This window comes from Lipotes vexillifer, unplaced genomic scaffold, assembly GCF_000442215.2.
Source record: "Lipotes vexillifer unplaced genomic scaffold, Lipotes_vexillifer_v1.1 scaffold470, whole genome shotgun sequence".
In the NCBI taxonomy this organism is placed as follows: Eukaryota; Metazoa; Chordata; class Mammalia; order Artiodactyla; family Lipotidae; genus Lipotes; species Lipotes vexillifer.
In genome coordinates, this window is record NW_006799533.1 from 2674790 (window position 1) to 2693588 (window position 18799).

At 43.1% G+C, this 18799-nt stretch overlaps 1 protein-coding gene across 1 annotated transcript in view; it reads right to left on the reverse strand.

Annotated features, from left to right (window-relative positions):
* FAM124A (family with sequence similarity 124 member A) overlaps positions 1-18799 on the reverse strand; it is a 112214-nt gene that overhangs the window by 91163 nt on the left and 2252 nt on the right. The window contains exon 2 of the mRNA XM_007471688.1: positions 12854-12885. Within this exon, the coding sequence (XP_007471750.1) occupies positions 12854-12885 (32 nt within the window). The remainder of the gene's footprint in view (positions 1-12853; positions 12886-18799) is intronic.

The following is an 18799-nucleotide window of genomic DNA, read 5'->3' on the forward strand; positions in this document are numbered from 1 at the left end:
TTGGGAATAGGCAATCTGGTGGCAATGAGGTGACATGCAGAGTATTTAATATAGGGGATCCAAAATGCGTCCATAATATAGATAAAATGCATCTCCTCCTTCAGCCTGAATTCACAGAACTTTCCTGTAATTGAAGAATGGAATATAGGCTGAAGAGACTAAGCCAAAAACTCTATTTTCCTTTGACAGAGGAGAACACTATGGCATCTTTCTGATCCTTAGGCCCTCTCAAGATTTTGTAAGAAGTATGGCTTTGGGCTTGCCTGGTGGCGCAGTGGTTGAGGGTCTGCCCGCCGATGCAGGGGACACGGGTTCATGCCCCGGTCCGGGAAGATCCCACGTGCCGCGGAGCGGCTGGGCCCGTGAGCCATGGCCGCTGAGCCTGCGCGTCCGGAGCCTGTGCTCTGCAACGGGAGAGGCCACAACAGTGAGAGGCCCACGTACAGCAAAAAAAAAAAAAAAAAGGAGTACGGCTTTGCTATCCCTGTAGTTATTTGACTGCTCTCTCAATTTTCATCACCTATTACAGAAACAATGCCAGGAATCTGGATGTGAGAGGCTTATTCTTGAACTCACTCTAAAGCTATTAAGAAAGAATTGATATAGAAAGTAAGGCAGATGCTTTAGACACCCTGCATGTTTTTCCACTTGGAAATGTGACATCAACTTGACTTTAAATGTATTTCTAAGCTTTGCTGTGGAACAAACCTGCAGATGGGAAGAGGAAGAGGAAGGGAAGGCCAGACACCAACCAGAGAGGAAATAACAAAGTCACTTTAAATTCTGACACTGCTTGACATTGATTCTGGAAGAGGACCGGGAAGTTGATATGTAATTGGTCTGAGAAGGTTTAATTCAGCTAGAAACACTTAAATATATCTGGCATAGTTATCTAAGTCCTGAGGACTACAATGACTTTGCAATTTTATGAGAAGGTAAGACAGGTCTGACGCACACCAGTCCCCAATGCTTAACAATGTACTAGACCCCTTGTGTATAAAAAGTTATATGGTTCAGATGACTGAAGAGACTCTATTTGTGCCAATCTCTGCTGTACAGCAAATTGACTCAGTTATACACATAGAGACATTTTTTAAAATATTCTTTTCCATTATGGTTTATCCCAAGATACTGAATCTAGTTCCCTGTGCTATACAGTAGGACCTTGTTGTTTATCCATCCTATATATAATAGTTTATATCTGCTAATCCCAAACTCCCAGCCGTTCCCTCCCCCACTCCCCTCCCCCTGGGCAACCACAAGTCTGATTTCTATGTCTGTGAGTCTGTTTCTGTTTTGTAGATGGGGTCATTTGTGTCTTATTTTAGATTCCACATATAAGTGATATCATATGGTATTTGTCTTTCTCCTTCTGACTTACTTCACTTAGTACGATAATCTCTAGGTCCATCCATGTTGCTGCAAATGGCATTATTTCTTTCTTTTTTACAGCTGAGTAGTATTCCACTGTATATATGTACCACATCTTCTTTGTCCATTCCTCTGTCGATGGACATTTAGGATGTTTCCATGTTTTGGCTATTGTGAATAGTGCTGCTATGAACATAGGGGTGCATGTATCTTTTTGAATTATAGTTTTCTCTGGGTAAATGCCCAGGAGTGGGATTGCTGGATCATATGGTAATTCTGTTTTCAGTTTTCTGAGGAACCTCCACAGTTTTCCATAGTGGCTGCACGAATTTACATTCCCACCAACAGTGCAAGAGGGTTCCCTTTTCTCCACACCCTCTCCAGCATTTATTGTTTGTAGACTTTTTAATGACGGCCGCTCTGACCGATGTGAGGTGATACCTCATGATAGTTTTTCATTTGCATTTCTCTAATGATTAGTGATGTTGAGCATCTTTCCACGTGTCTACTGGCCATTGTAAATCAACTATATTTCAATAAAAAATAAATTTAAAAAAAGAGAGACTCTAGTATTTTACCCAGAATCCATTCTTCTACTCAATAACTGCCATTCTTTCTAAACCACATTGTATCTTGTCATTTCCATCGGTGCCACAGTCACCCTGAGAGTGCCAGGACCTGAATGAAATTCTGTAGATTTGGAGATGAGACAGCAGGGCTTGCAAACAACAGGATTAGAATATTCATCTTGTTTTAAGAAGGTACATCTATCAAAGCCAAGCAGACAAAAGAGGAGGGTGTTAACCAAACCTATCCCAAGGATTTGTTCATCAAGACTGCTCAGCCTTACACTAGAGCTAGTGGGACGAATCCTCACAATTACAGTAACTAAGATTTATTTTATAAAGGGATTTGTCTGGCAGGATGTTGAGAAATGAGATGAACCATGATTAGCTTTACAAGTGTTCCAGGAAAATCCACTATGGACATGCTTATAAAATATAGCATGGATGGGCATTGAAAAATCAGTGATAAAATGTGGCACTGTTTTTGCTCATGATCAAACAAGCAATGTGGGAAATGGAGGCTGTGGACTCTTTTTTCTTTTTATTTCTTTTGGCCTAAAATTCAGTGAAATAGTCAAATGCTTTGCTAACTTGAATGGGATACTGATGTATCCCTGGGCCTTGTTTCCAAGTTTCCTCAGAAAAATATGTACCTTACATCCCATTTGAAGAACAAACTTCCTGGGCATGACTAGAAAATTAAAGATCGGGGAGGCACTTAGTCCAGCCCCTCATGTTACAGATGAGGTCAGACGACTTGACCAAATCGACCCGTTAGTCAACGGCAGGTCTAGAAGAGAACAAACATCTCCCAACTCCCAATTTGGGGCTCCCCCTAGCTCTGAAGTGCTTACTCCTGCTAATGGCCCCAAGGACTGCAAAGCAGGAGGAGACAGGGTCCCTTCCAGAGATCACAACCTAACTGAGAAAGCAAGATGCTCACACGTGAGAAACAGAAGAAAAACACAAAATGGGAGATGGTAGGTTCTGAATGACGTAGGGGATGAATTTCAGAGATAATAACTGAAGTTTCCCTCTCCCACACTTTTCTTATTGCTTGCGGCCCTCCACCTGCAGAGTCTGGGCTGTTCATTGCTTCAGGGCAGGTGGGGGCAGATGGACCCACCATTCATCAAGTTTCTGAATTTAGACTGTTTTCAGATCACAGCAGAGGAAACAGTCTGGAAGGGCAAGGCTCTTCTCTATTGCAAGGACTGAGGTTTCGGAGACAGAAGAGGCCTTCTGAGCCGAGAAAGGCTAAAAACCTAGGGCAGGGTGTTTACCCCGTGAACTGGACTCCGCAGAAGAATGTGTGATGCTGCAGGGGCGGCTTTTCCGCCTCAGCAGATGTCCGGTTTGGGCTTCTGGTGGGAGGAAGAAAACCGGAAGAGACCTGACCACAGCCTGGATGCCAGAAGGTTTCTGAGGGTCATGTACTGAACTCCTGGGCTGAGCCCTGCAGGGGTGGGTGCTCCAGAGCAGAGCAGACCTGTACCTTCACTTGCCAGGGGGTGAGGGTGGTGGCTCCAGAGCTAAGTTCAGCTCGATTATAGAGAAATACAACAGTTCCACTTTTATACCTGAGCAGGTGACTGTGAAAATTCATACTCACTGAAACAGGAGGTTCTTATAGAGTTCTCAAGAGACAGCAGAAAGTGTTATAATCCAACTGATGGTGAGCCTCTAAACATGCCAGCTCATAGAAAGACCTCCAACTTCTGAGTCTAGATTGTCTGTGACCCACACATTTTAGCCTATGCTCAAGCCTGAGGCAATGAAATATTAAAGATGGACTCACAGAGGAAGTCCAGTTCTCCCACAATAGACAAAGGAGAGACTTCTCAGAACTATTCTTGTTACAAAGAAGGAAAGATAAGTCTTCCAGGCACTGGTTGCACAGCTCAGCATCAGTACCTTTGGCACCAATAAAAATGTCAGAAGATGTCAGGGTGAGAGAAAAATAAAAGGGGAAGTGAGAGCAGATGGAATGTACCTTCCCTTCCATAACCAGTGTGTTGTACAAAATTTAAAAGTTTAACAAATGAGGATGAAGGAGAGAAGGTTTACAAAGAAAGGAGGGAGGGCTGATGGGACCTCTTCGCTTTCCTAGTCAATTCTGAATATTGTTAACGTTTAGTGGATATGACCTGGCTTTTTGCACAACCTTCCCTGAATACTTCCAACTTGTCTTCCCCTCAAAGGTTAATAGCAACAATACTGATGTTGAATAAAGATAGAAATTGTCTACTGGAAGCGAAATACTTTCCATGAAGCCTGTGCAGTGCACGGATGGTTTGGAGGCACTGTTATTGCTGCCTGAGGTTGGAGCGGGCATGTAATCAATACTATACTTTTAATGAGAGCCACAGAACAGACTTCAGCCTGTGGGTCTCCAAAAGCTGAGAGTCTCCCTGTTTACAATCTGCTCTTCAGAGCACTTTTGCCCAGTGTTACTGTGTGTGTATCCATCCATACAGTTTTAGTTTATAAAAATCCCAATTTTTATAAGACACTGGCACTCTCATTCATGCCAATGGGAGAGTGAAATGGTACCTTTGGAGAATGACCTGGCAATAGGGATCATAAGCTTTAAAAAGTAAGTATGCTGCGCTTCCCTGGTGGCGCAGTGGTTGACAGTCCGCCTGCCGATGCAGGGGACACGGGTTCGTGCCTCGGTCCGGGAAGATCCCACGTGCCGCGGAGCGGCTGGGCCCGTGAGCCATGGCCGCTGAGCCTGCGCGTCCGGAGCCTGTGCTCTGCAACAGTGAGAGGCCCGCGTACCCAAAAAAAAAAAAAAAAAAAAAAAGTAAGTATGCTTTTTACCTTGGCAATTCCACTCATAGGAATTTATACTAAGGAAATAATGAAGGATATGCACAAAGATATAGCATAAAATGCTGATTATAATAGTGAAAAAGTGAATAGAACCTATAGGACCAACAATAGGGCACTGGTGAATAAAGTATGGTGCAGAAAGAAATACAATGGGATCATGTATAGACAGTCAAACTATTATAGAAGTAAGTTTACTGGTATATAAAGAACTTCACAATATGCTTAGTGAGAAAATTAGACTATAAAACTATCCAATATAATTTTTGGTAATAATATACACATATATAGGAATATAGATGCTCAGAAAGAAATCTATAAAGGCCGACACCACATTACAACTTGTTTCTGGATGGCTGCATTCTGAGTTTTCTTCCTTTTGCTAATCTGTATTTTCTGATTTTTCTACAAGGACTATGTATTATTTGGATATAATTATTTTAAAACTGGGAAAAGCACCTGGCATGTCAGGAGAATGCGTAGTAGCAGCTACTCACTTTTGTTCCCTCTCGTGGGATAGGGGTCCTGACAACCCTGGTAGGACAGATGTCCCTGAAGTGTCACTTCAGCCTCTCAGGGAAAATGTGATCATGAGAAGCCTGCCTCCATTTTTCTTTCATATCCTGGCTAGAAGTTGGCACCCTATATGTAATTGAAATCACAGAATTAAAACTTATCTTTGAAGCCAGAGGACTACACAATCATTTTTTTCAGAAATGGATGTTTGTGTAACAGAGCATCAGAGGAGTTGTCCGTGTGGGACACTGTCCTCAGCCTTTGATTTCCTGATGAGTATCTTTGGTTATAGCTTTTTTCTTATCAACTGTCAAATAGTAATATTGTCCAGTTTTCCAGGTTCCCACTCAGAGGACTCTGAATATATAGACCCCATACTATCAAATAACATTCTAAGTGCACCCACTCTTTCACCTCCAGTAGTTTCATTCATCTCAGGTATCGTTTGCTAATTTCATGATTATGTAGATAAGGCTGCCACCTGCTTCTCAAAAAAACCCCAAACAAATACCTCTAGCCTGCCTTATAAAGAACAAGTCCCATGTTTTAAAATAAACTACTCTTAGAGGAGGAACACAATTTTCTTTTAAATTATCAATAAAATAACTTAAATATTAAGTGAATAATTTTATCTAGACGTTATACAAATCCTAGAACCTACAGATTATACCATTCAAAATTAGCCTCTGAAAGTAAGAAACTTGGATAAATCACATCAATCATGGATGATTTAAGAGCAATCTTATTTACTGGGGAGATGGGCTAGATCAGAGCTCTGTAAAATTTCCATACAAACAACTCATATGACTCAGGAAGTCAGGGGTTGGGCCTGGGATTCTGCATTTCTAACAAGTTTCAGGGTGATGCTGTGGTCTGTGGACCACACTCTGAGTAGCAAGTTTTCCAGTTTGGTGATTTTATGCGCTCTGCCAGGCCAAGAGTACCCTGTCTGGGCAGCTGACAAAATGTGGAAGAGGAGCAAATACCCCAACCTACACCAGCTGGCCTTCTGTGGCTCTCAGCTTCTGCTAAGCCTCCACCTGAGTGGCTGCAAGATCCATACCTGCCAAAAACGACGCTTCCAGGACTGTGGCCTTTTTATCAGTGTTACCTACAAGCTACATGTTAAATGGCTCCAGCCCTAAGAGAAAGGTCCAGGAACATAAGAAGTGTCTGAAACATGAAGCCACAGTTGCCTGGGGGCATGGAAGAGCCACAAGCACCAGGCCCTTCTCCATAGGCAGGAGAGCCAGTTCCTAACTGGATTGAGGCCAGTGCATTCCCAGGAGGACAGAGGAAGCCTTAAGGGCTGTTTCCCACATAGCTACAGGAGCTGGAGCTGTCAGTGGCCCAGACGCCCCATGCTAGGGAACGCAATAGCTACTTGTGAGTAAAAGCTTTAATCTCACAGTCACTTTGGAAGGCAGAGCCACAAAGCAGGACAGACCAGACAAGAAAATCAGATTGATGTGTCCCACGTGCACAACATCTTAATGGTTTCCGATTGGCCTCTGCAGTCATCGCCACGCATCAGGAAGGACTGTGTCATCAGTGATACAATTGTCCAGCACAAGGCCACTCACGGAGAGCCCGTCTAGGGCTGTGGAGTCATTCCAGCTGTTCAGCAGCTCACTCTGAACCTCCATGAGAACAGCTCTGCATGTGAACATGACTGTTGGGACAGAATAGGGTCTCAACCAGAATAAAAGTGAGAGTAGTTCTTGTTTGGGGTTCATTTGCTGGAAGTTGCACACTCAAGACCTCCTGGCACACAAAACCCTGACTATCCTCCATTGAAAACATGTACACATGTGCCCGACGCATTGATTTATGTCAACTGATTTATGTCAATTGATTTATGTTGGGTTTACAACAGTTATTAATACTAGTGACACTGCATATTAGTAAGTCAATCAAACAGTGTCACTAATATTAGTAAGCCCTTTGGAATCAGAGCAAGTAGAAAATCAGTGAAAGTAGTGATGGACGTGAACTGAGATACTTAAAATACCTGGCAGGCTGGTCTCTGATGATTGTATTACCATCTATAACTAACTTTGTCTGAAAGGCGATATTCTAAATTAGAGAAAATCGGTGACTTTTCTTTTGGTGCTTTTACTGCAATAGGAGTGTGAAGCTGCGGATGGAATAGGTGGATTTTTTAGTCTCTTGGCAAACCTGTGCATATTGCCAACTCCATACTGATCACAAAATTAAGCCACTTCATTGGCTGAAATTGTTCTTCATAAGGATTAATGAATAGATTTGAGTTCTGCCTAGATCTTGTGGAATAAGATTCTGAAAGCTATGTGTTCTGAAAATCATAATGGAGAAAAGTATTGTACACAGAAGAAAAAAATGAAAACTATGGCATTTACAAATGGATCATAGTGAAATTGGCTCGCACCACCTCTTCTAAGATACTGATCTTCCTTTTTTGGATGTATGTGATAAAAACTGGCTCTAAAGTGAGCAAATTCTGTCAATAAGTTATCGTCTCCTCTAACAAAAACAGAAAGAAAATAACGAATATTTCATATCCCAAGTCTGAACTGAGCTCTTGGATACGGAGACACAGATCATATATGTTCAAATGTCCCCCATAACTGAAGAGTTCGACAGCGCGCAATCGTATACATTCAAATGTCCCCCGTCACCGATGAGTTTGACAGCGCGCAATCGTATACATTCAAATGTCCCCCGTCACCAATGAGTTTGACAGCGCGCAATCGTATACATTCAAATGTCCCCCGTCACCGATGAGTTCGACAGCGCGCAATCATAAACATTCAAATGTCCCCCGTCACTGATGAGTTCGACAGTGTGCAATCGTATCTTTTCAAGGTGTTGCTGCTTTGAAAGCTCTTTACATTGTTTGTTAATTAAATCACAATGGTCTTATCTTTCCCTGCACGCTGACGGGACCCACAGATGTGGCCAGAGACAAAATCAAAACATATGATGCTTCGGTATCCTGAAACACCAAGGAAATGATGACACCACTGAGAAATGAAAGGGAAAAGACAGCATTTAGAAAGATGCGCGCGTGAGAAAAGGCAACCTCAGGAAGGGATGGTATGTCATCCTGTCAGAGCAGCAAGGCAGACTTGACAAGCCCCATGGTGGCTCTAGACCAGCTACAGTGCCTTGCAATGAACCGAAACATCCCAATTTTCCTATTTAAAAAACACCTGCAATCCACCTGACCCTTTTTCCTGGACACCAGTGTGTGCCCAGAGGCCCCCGGCACCAGCTGGACCTCTGTAAGGCTGCCCTCAAGGGCAGGTCATAGACATGGCAGCCCCAGGAAAGTCCATGGGACCAATAGCCTGTAGAAAGCTCGGGGCCAGCAGGGAGAGTGTAGGCAGGAAACAGGGAAGCTACCTGAGTCACTGGAAGGACAGAGCAGGAAGTCAGGGAAAGAAAGTAAGGGAAGAAATAGTAGGGCAGGAATCAGGCCTGGAGGAGGGAGGTGAAGACAGATTCGGTGACTCCCGCCCACCCATGACATGTGCCTTTTTTCTACAGCTTGCTACATGCTCCTGGGCTCAAATGAGGAGAACGCACTGCTCATGGCCATTTCTCCATCATTTCAGACACAGAGAATTCCTTCAGGGCATTGCCAAGAGCCCTCTGTATCATTTCAACTGACCTTTTATCACGTGTGCTCTGAAAAGCCTGAAGGGGCACAAAACTGCAAGGCAGTCCCGCCGTCGTCACTGGCAGTTTATAAGGGCCAGGTGAAGAGTTGACGACCCTACTTGAGGTTCAAGAGGGAACAGTCTTAGGGCACAATTAGTAGGGCAACTAGAGAAGAGGCTCTTGGAGAAGGGTCTCAAACAGAGAGAACTAGTTGATTCTTTGACTGCCTCCTACCGGCATTATCCTGGGGCTAGAGACCCGCAAGAAATGGTAGACTGTCCTGAAAATATCATTTTTTCAGCTCCCAGCATCTTCTAGGAGGCATTCTCCAAGTATCATTATGATCTTTATTTGAAGGGAAATATTCAATCACACATGAGAATTTCATTAGCATTACGTAGCACAGTTGATGTTTTTCCCCCAGCATAATTATTGTTTTTCTTTTATTCTGTTTATAAAATTCCCCTTTTCTATTTAAATCGCTTAAAAATGCAAATTGTACACAGTGGCTTGATGATCTTCTAACCAGGTTGCTGGAAAAAACAACCTAAAATTCTGAGAGTATAAATTAAATTCAGCTTCCTAGGGAAGGATTAGGCTTTACTGAGATCTCCTGAGTGCTAAGAGTGGGTTTAGTTTTGCAGGAAACACAAAGAAAGAGCCTTTCTGCCCATCAATCTAAAAAATACAGACAAGTTGCAATTAGAAAAAATTCATCCACATAAAACCAAAACATCCATTAAAGAAGCCCCCCTCAGCCACTCCCCTGAATTGAAAGTGACACTGGACACGGTCAACAGAAATGCGATTCTTTAACCCAAGAGGTCGAGGAGAAGCAGGAAGCCCAGTGATCTCATGGCGTCCCCCTTCCACTTATTTGAGGGGAGGGGGGATAAAAAGCAGCAGCTGCCCCTCACCACAAGGTCTCTACCGCCACCGACTTATGGGCAGCTCACAATACAGAAGCTCAAATTGATTCTGAACAGCCCTCACTTCAGGGTTAATGCTACGGGCCACCAGAGAGACTGCCCATCCTCTGGACTCTTACTCTGGGACCAAGGAAAAAGATACAGTGTCCTTGATTCTTCACAACTTTGCTCCCTCCCTTCTCCTCTCTTTTTAGAGGAGTTTCTAAGACAGTCACATCTGAGCCTCCCAGAGCTCCTGGAGAGGCCCTTAGAGGTCATTCAGCCCAGCTTCCTCGTTCCAAAGAGGCGGAAACTGAGGCTCACAGAGTGTAAATGACTTGCCCGAGAGCATACACCTAATGTACGGTGGAGCCAGGACTGGGGCCTAGGACACCTGAACCCCACACCACTGCTCTGCTTTGTCTTAGGGATGACCTTTCTTCTTCTGCCATCAGGGGCAGGCAGTGTGAAGCAGCAGTCCCTGCATTCCAAGAAGAAAACCTGCAACTAAATAGAGTGGTGTTCTTGCGGGAAGCTCTGCTGACAATCCTGGTAACGACAGAAACCAACTGTGGACAGACAGAGTCTAACTCCAGCTCTCCCCAAGGAAGCACTCAGGCCTCTGTGAACTCAGGAACAGACAGGTAAAGGGGCATCAGGTGAATGTGTGGGAAGAACCACTTGCACACACAGAAAAGTCCATTTCCTAAAAGTAAATGGTAACCAATGCTCAAATCCCAGTCAGGAGTCAGGAATCATTCAGAAACAAGCCATTCAGTGGCGAGAGGATGATAGATCGCAGGACAATGACAATGAGGCGCCGGAGCTGCTTCCAGGACCAAAATGTGGGAACTGGGACCGACTGGTCAGCCCTCTGGGCCCGTGGTCACACAGAAGGTGCTGGCACCAAGTTGGCTGTGACAGGGAGAGTGAGCCTGGAACTGCACCATTCAGGAGAAATAGCAAACTTCTTTCTACTCAGTCCTCTGAGTGATTATCTAGCTTGTGGGGAAATGCTATTTTTAACATCTACTTGGAAAATACTTTTTATTATTGCAGCACTGTTGAACCTATGTGTTAAAGGACAGATTTAAGACTCTAGATTTAATATTCTTTTTCTCTTTTCAGAAAGGGTCCACTCTGTTACGTTTAACTGAATGCATAAGGGGCCTTCTCCTGTGTATGGGTGTGGCCAGGATTGATGCTTCTGGCTGGAAGGAAAGGCAGTTCAGGCAACATAGAGAGCAAAGACAGTCAGAGGCCCACCAGTATCCTCCCCTCCCCTCTTCTTCCTGCCCAGAACAAGGATGTGATGGCTGTGGCAGAGGCAGCCATTCTGTAACTTTGAGGCAACCCTGAGGATGGAAGCCAAAATCTGAGGACTGTGTAACACACCCACACTGCCTCCTCTGGACTTTTTTTTTTTTTTTTTTTCCATTAGAGGAAAACAAACCCTTACTTAAGTCATTTTTTTCTCTATTATTGGTAGTCAAATACATTTCCTAACTGAAATATGAAACGCATATACACCCTCACTCACCAAGAGGCCCAACACTGAAGAATAAAGCAGGACTCGCCAAAAATTTAAAGAGAAAAGGAACAGCAATAAAAGGCTATTGACCCCAGTTGCACTAAGAGAAATTCCAACTCAGAGATTGCAGTTAAAATAATGGAGAGGAAAACATCCCAAACCAAATTACCCATTTCGCTGACAAGAGAGGCGCTTTATTGTGACCCAGAGGACTGCTTTGGGAGCTACAAATTGAACCAAGGCTTCGGGCAAGTATTTTATAAAAATCATTCTTAAAGAAATGTAGCCTCTGGGCAAAACTGAAAATGGCAGGAGAGAGAGAGAGAGAGAGAGAGAGAGAGAGAGAGAGAGAGAGAGATTGAGAGAGAGAGAGAGAGAGAGAGAGTGAGAGAGAGAGAGAGAGAGAGAGAGAGAGAGAGCGCTTTCTCTGATTTTAGGAACGCAGAAGCTTCAGGGAGGAAATGCAAATCACTGGAGCATTATTCTCTAATTTATTACTAATGGTTCTTAATAATTAAGGGGCAATGCTGGGTCTCCAGTTGGCTGAAATGATCAGAAATTGCTAGCTGCAGTTATACTAACTAAATATAATTTGACACAAAATAACCATCCCAGATATACAGCTTTCCGCACAGTCTCTCATTGCAAAGGAAAAACTAAGCCATAACATCAATAAATAGAATAATCCAATTAAGTGTCTTTCCATTTGGGAACTATTTAGAATTGAGAGCTTATCAGGATAGTGAGATAGGCCAAAACAATTCAGTGTTTACCGACTCAAAACATCAGGACTTTTATTGTAAGAAAATTTTTTTGTTATTTTAAAATAAGTGTTTAATCAGTCTGAATGGCTCTGTAGTGATCTTCATCACTGTAATTGTTCCTAGATATAACGCCTAATTTCCCATAAATAGATTTACTTGTAATTTAATATTCAATACAAGCACCTTTTTCTATGCTCAGAGTATGTTTATAAACATACTTTTTTTTTTTTTTTACCATATATAATCATCATCTGTGGTATCTGCCTGCAGGTACAGAAATACACAGGAGGAAATCTGCCCAACAGAGGAACTGGGGCCACCTCATGATCCAATGAATGCACTCTGAGCTGTGAGCCCAAGGACAGCAGGTATTTGATACGTGTTTGTTGAATGAATGAGTTCCCTCAGCTTCATCAGAGAAGGTATTTTCCAAGCATGCGGGTTAATAAAGCCTGGGCTAGTTCCTCCAGGCTGAATTTCCACAGGGAAAGTAGTGGCACGTCTAGCCCTCAAATCAAGGTACAATCACATTCTCCAGGAAAAGCCTCCACTTTTCTCCACTCCCCAGAGAATCCTGTATCACATCCTTTGGCCAGGATACCTTCGGAGATTCTTTCTATTAAAGCAAGGGTTACATGGATGGCCTTCTCTACATACAGAGATGGGACTGACCCCCAGGGGGACTCTGAAGACAAAACTGAAGGACATTTAAGCCATACTTACTGCTGGTGGAGGACATGTGGCTGTAGTCAGACCTGAAACACAAAACCTTAGTATTAGTAGGATTAGACATTATTTTTCTCTGTCCAAGTGATCTCTTCAAAGTTGAATTTTAAAGTCAGTGGTAAGTAGCATTTAACTGGTAAAGAAATGCCACAAATTAAAAACTTTCATGCTGCGGACTGTTTTGTGCAGAATCAAGTTATGTCTGGATTTGAAAGCACAACTTTAAAGGCATTCTAGAAATCCGGGGTCCTTCATATGGGCTCTGTGAGTCTCCCAGATGGGAGACCAGATGGGTCCCGAAACATCTAAATTTACTGGCAAATTTTTGAATGGAAGCTTATTTTCCCGGAGAGAACGCTCAAAGTTTTCAGTAGACTCTCAAAGGGGTTGATGACTCCCACAAAAGGTTAAACCACTGCAAAAGGTTAAACCCTTGAAATGTCAGCACTATCCCTCAGGGAAATGTTTCTTTGCTGATGTAAGCAGAGGCGAGGTGGACCCTGGGGAGAAGGAACCCTGGCTGGGAGGGCTTCCACATTCAAGGCCTGGCTGACCATCAGGTAACACACAAGCACAATGATGGTTGATTTCAGTTCCATCTAGGAAGAAATCCTGCTAGATATTAGAGTAACAGGATGTGGGCCGTGATCTGGAAAGGGAAAAAGCAGGGTTAGGGCCAGGGTGAAATAAGCCATCAGTTTGTATGCTGAAAAATCAGCTGCTGGCATTTGGCCTCTGTGAGAATGGGAATGTGGCCAAGAACTTGTCTGCTTAATCTCTGCTAAGCTTCTGCTCTACTTGTGTGGCTCTTAAACCGTCCCTCTCTGGCAACGTACATGGTATAGAAGCTATTGGTTTTCTCCCCACAGTGCCCCCAAGTCATTCTTGGTAGGAAATTAAGCTCTCAGGCATGGAGGAGTTTATTCTACCAAGGTGGCAGTTAGGGGACATAGTTATGCAAATAAAGTGGTTAATTATGTTTAATTTTATAGATATACACTCCTTTTATTTACTTAGTCTCACGCTGCCTTTCTTGAATCATCCAATTTTTACTCCATTGAGTTTCTTACCACATTAAAAGGATATATACAAAACTTTTTTAAAAAGTCATAAAAAGCATGCCTCTCACTAATTCAAACAACCTACATCTCCCACACAAGATGATGCACTGACTTATTGCTAGAGGAGCAAAATGGAAGAAAAACAGCATGTGATTTTCTCTTTTCAAATGAAATACTTTAGTTGTCACAGAGTCACTGAATTTCAAAACTGGAAAGAATAACAACTACTAACATTTGCATATCCCTTTATATACTACAAACTGCATCCACTGAGATCTCATCCAGTTTTTTATATCATTGATTAGGAAACTAAAGTGATAGTATCTGTAAGGAGACCAGGAGGTGAGGCTTGAACTAGGCAGGTAGAGCGGTGGTAAGGAAGGAGTTAGAAGGGAGAAGGGATTGGATAGAGCCCGGAGACATGCTGGCAAAGGGAAAAGGGAGAGGAGATGGAGGGAGAGAAAATGAGAAAGGAGAGTCAGGGACCAGGCACATTCTGAAATGCAGGATTTGTAACCCCAGTGTTGGTGCGTTAAATACTTTCCGGAACCAGGCAGGGCATAAATAAACTTTCGGACAATACTTAGAAATGTAACTGTACATATACGCAATGAATACTCAACCAACATTCACTGTGGGAGATGCAACAGCCAAACAATTCCATTACAATACGATCATCTTAAGATGGCCAGGCTTCAAAGAAATTGCATGACAATTCCAATAAAACATTCAGTAAGAATGTGCAATCGTATTTATTTTATTTTTAAAATTCTGTCAGTATTTTCAGCTAGGATCTTCCAAATGCTCTTGAAGCATATGGGTTTCGCATATGCATACATTTTAAAGATCTGCATACAGATGGATACCTATGTAGAATGAAATTTACATTCGAAACATATTCCAAGAATCTTAAAGTGCAACGGGGGTATTTTAGGGCAGGTGCTGGCATAACGGATGCCCCTGCCATGAATCTCTCCATATTTCTCATGATGAAAGGCACCGCCCAGGTCAGGCCTGCCAAATGGTCGGTCTTCTGTCACTCTCGCCCTGCTCCAATTCCTTTCTCATACAGCAGCCAATCTTTGCAAGGAACAAATCTGATCATGTCCCTCTCTGGATGAAGTTCAAGCTCGACAGTGCACAACAGTGCACCCCTCTTTCTATGACTGATGGCCTCTGCCCAGCTCTGTAGTCTCATCCATCACCCTAACTTCCACCCCTGTCCACCATCAAAACAGAAATCAAACAGAAAGAAAAGTCACCTAAAACTTCACAATACTCTCCAGCCTCTGGTCCTGGTGACGTAATTTGTACTCAGTTGCCATAACGATGGAGATACAATTTTAAACTGCTCTTTTCACTAAACTCCATCATAAAATGCTGCTACATGGTTTCTGTAACTATAATTTTAGATAAGGTGATGTACTATAATTTAGTCAACCATTTCCCTTTTGTTGGCTATATGATTGTTCCCGATTGTTCACTTTTGCAAAGCACGGAGGGATGTGTACTCCCGGCTTTTTTAGGTAGGAGGAAGCAAGCTGTAGGGTACCTGTCTTGGGAATTTTGCTTATTGGTCTCACATCCTAAGAATTTATCCAGCTGGCTCTGAATAAGACATTCAGCTTTGCCAGAACGAAGCATGCAAGGTGAATCCACAAATTTTAGGATGAAAAATTTGTGGACACATGATACAGATGAGCAGAATAATACAAGGATTATATATATTCACATGCCTGACACATATAGTAAACGCATTTTCAAACATTACGTTTATTTAGTATCTGTGCCAATAATGAACAGAAAGTAGGATGTGGTCCCTTGACTGTACTTTAATTATAATTTTTCGTATAGGGATTAAATATAAAGGGGTCTGCACTCAAGATAGTTTACCACCGTCAGCAGCCTACTTGCCAATTTTTATATTTATAGAAAATGGATACCTTCCTAAATTCTCTTTCCCAGGGAAATCCTGGGATAAGAACTGACCTTGGCATTTCTGTAAAACATCAGCTCAGCTCATTGCACCACGTACCTCATCTGTTAACTCCCAGTCCATTGAATTAGATGCCATGGTAATTTAGAGCTATCTAGCTCCACCTTGAACGCAAAGACAATAGAGTACCTAATAGATCATCTTGTCTTCTATGCAACATTTCCCCATCTAAAATTCTTTAAGTCTGTCCCCTTTAAAAATGGATTCTACCTATTCCTTTCCATCCACCTGTTTATAAACTCTAGACCTGTGAATTGTTTGTTATCACTGAAATCACAGTGACGCATCAGTTGGAGTTCACCCAAAGATACAGAGCATGGTATGACCCTATGTTTACAGAAGCTCAGTGACAGCTGCCACAGACGTGGAGATCCATTAATGCCAGGTCAAACTTTTGAATGAAAATAATCCATCAGCTACGGTTATATTTGAAAGACTGGCTTAGAGGCCAAATCTGGGAGACAGCACTAATGCAACACCCATTGGAAAACATTCATCTTAGCTTTTTGTTTGGGTTTACAAAACACTGCCTGTCCCTCTGTTAAGAGACTCTGTTTCTTAAGACAGTTGACCATGGTCAGTAGCCAACTTGCCAGTTTTTTCTAACAGAAAGTACACAGAAGCACAAGGCTTGTTTTCAAGTGGATCCGGAAAGTGGGAGTTTCAAAATGACATTAATCACCGCAGAAGAATGCTAGTTTGCTTTTAGTCTTAGCCTGTATTGCTGGGGGTGTCAGACAGCAAAGGTAGCATTTTGAGCAAAAGAAAATGTCTGAGCAGAAAACAAGAATTAATTACAGACCAAATAGCTCTTTGAAAGGCAACTTCACTAGGCAGGAGGTGTACTGCAGACCCAAGCTGCAATCTAGGCCACTAACTAGTCATGCACCCTCTGAAACCTCCATTTCCTCATCTTCAAAATAAAAATAATTATCAGATTGAGGCATGTGCTGTACTCTTTCAGATGTTCTGAACAGTAAACAAGTTGTTTAAGGCATTTAAAAGCATCAGAGCCTCTACTGTGATGAGTACAAAGAACATATGGTCTTGAGTGCACCTGGAGATGTACATTTTTATTTATATAAAACTCTAAGTTTACCATTTGGAGTGTGTTTCATAAGAAATAATAATGTACAGAGGGTTTACTTATGCCAGGCACTGTTCTCTGGGCTTTAAGTGTACAGACCCATTTAATCCTCACAACCACCCTATGAGGTGAGTACTAGTATTATCGTCATCCCCATCTTAACAAAGGAGAAAGCTGAGGGCAGGGAGAGGGTAAGTAACTGGCTCAAGGTTCCACAATTCCTAGGTGGAGGAGCCAGAATTTGAACCCCAGCAGGCTGCCTCTTTGGACTGTAACTTTCAAAGGGATCAGCACAGTCTGTCTACTGGCAGCGGAATCCACGAAGGTTCGTGGAAGCACTTCTGATACGCTGCTGAAAGGATCGGTCACCAGCTCAAGCAACAGCCGCACATTTTTCCCTTGCTCCTGTGTTCTGTTCACCCCAGCCTAGCAAGAGTCCCTCTCCCCCAAACCTCGATGATCTCAACTACCCACTGTCTCTCTCCGCCTGCCCCCAGGCGGGTGAACACTGCTGCAGGAAAATCAATGGCAAGGTAGACTAGTACCTTCATTTGTAATCACTAATCTTGACTGGGTTCTCACTCACCATCTCCCGGAACAACAGTGTCAAGTCTCCATTCTCCTGGGGGACGGGGGGTGGGGGTGGGGCGCTGCATTTGCACTGAATGGAAACCCATCTTCCCTTCTCTCCCACTGGTTGCAACAGGGATGTCCCTCCTCTTTCCAAAGCCAATCTGTCCACATGACCTGAAGTCCACCTACCTGCACATTTTCAGAAAGCTGACATTACAGATATCCGTTTTTCTCCTACGTAGTTATCATTTCCCATTTACAGAATCCTTTCTATGAGCATTTATTGCCCAATTCATGCCTACGTTCAAGAAATCCTTCCCTCATCCCACTGTCCCCTCCAGCTACTGTCTCTTCTCACCCCTCCCTTTCCCAGACAAAGGGCTCCAGCCACCTCCTATTCCTCACAGTCCTCCACTACTCCTCGGCCTTCTTTTCATCATCTCCCTTTAAAAAGAAGGGAGATGACTTCCTCATCCTGATTTGTTTCTCAACAGCACAGCTGATCTCTTTCCTTCCTTCCCTTGGCTTCTAGGATATCACCTTTTTCCTTTTTTCATTCCACGCCTAATTTTTCTCAGGCTCCTTTATCAGCTCACCCTCCTTTACCTGACATTTAAATGCTGTAGTTTTTCAAGGCTGGTCTTAAATAGTACCTGCTTCCCAGATTTGTTGAAGGATTAAGTGAATAAATGAAACATGTAAGTCTTAGAATGGTACCTGGCACATAGTAAATGCCAGGCTCGTGTCTGCTATGAACTTTAGTTGATCGACTCCACTCCTAGGGTTTCAACTGCCAGTTTTAGGCTGACGGTTCCCAACTGCAGTCCCAACTGCAGTCCTCCTGTCTGACCTCCTCTCTAGGTAGATTACTTGACTGCTGACTCATCATCTTTACTTGGATGTCTCCCAATACTTCAAACGCAGCATGATGAAAATGAAACTCACACCCTGCCCAAACGTGGTTTGGAGGGGATCACAGGCTACTCTGAGAATCTGATGAAAAACAGTATCTTAGAAAACTTCACAAAGCCCATCATTTTGCATGCAACTTAAAGCAATTCATGCACCCCAAATTAAGGCTCCCTGTCTGAGTGGATGTGTCACTTGAGCTGACTCTTGAAAGAAGAGTAGAGTTTCACCTGGCGGACAGGCGTGCCAGGTGGAGAAGGGCCTAGGGGCAAAGAGGGCGGCTTGACACAGGTGAGGAATTGGAAAAAACCCAGCTG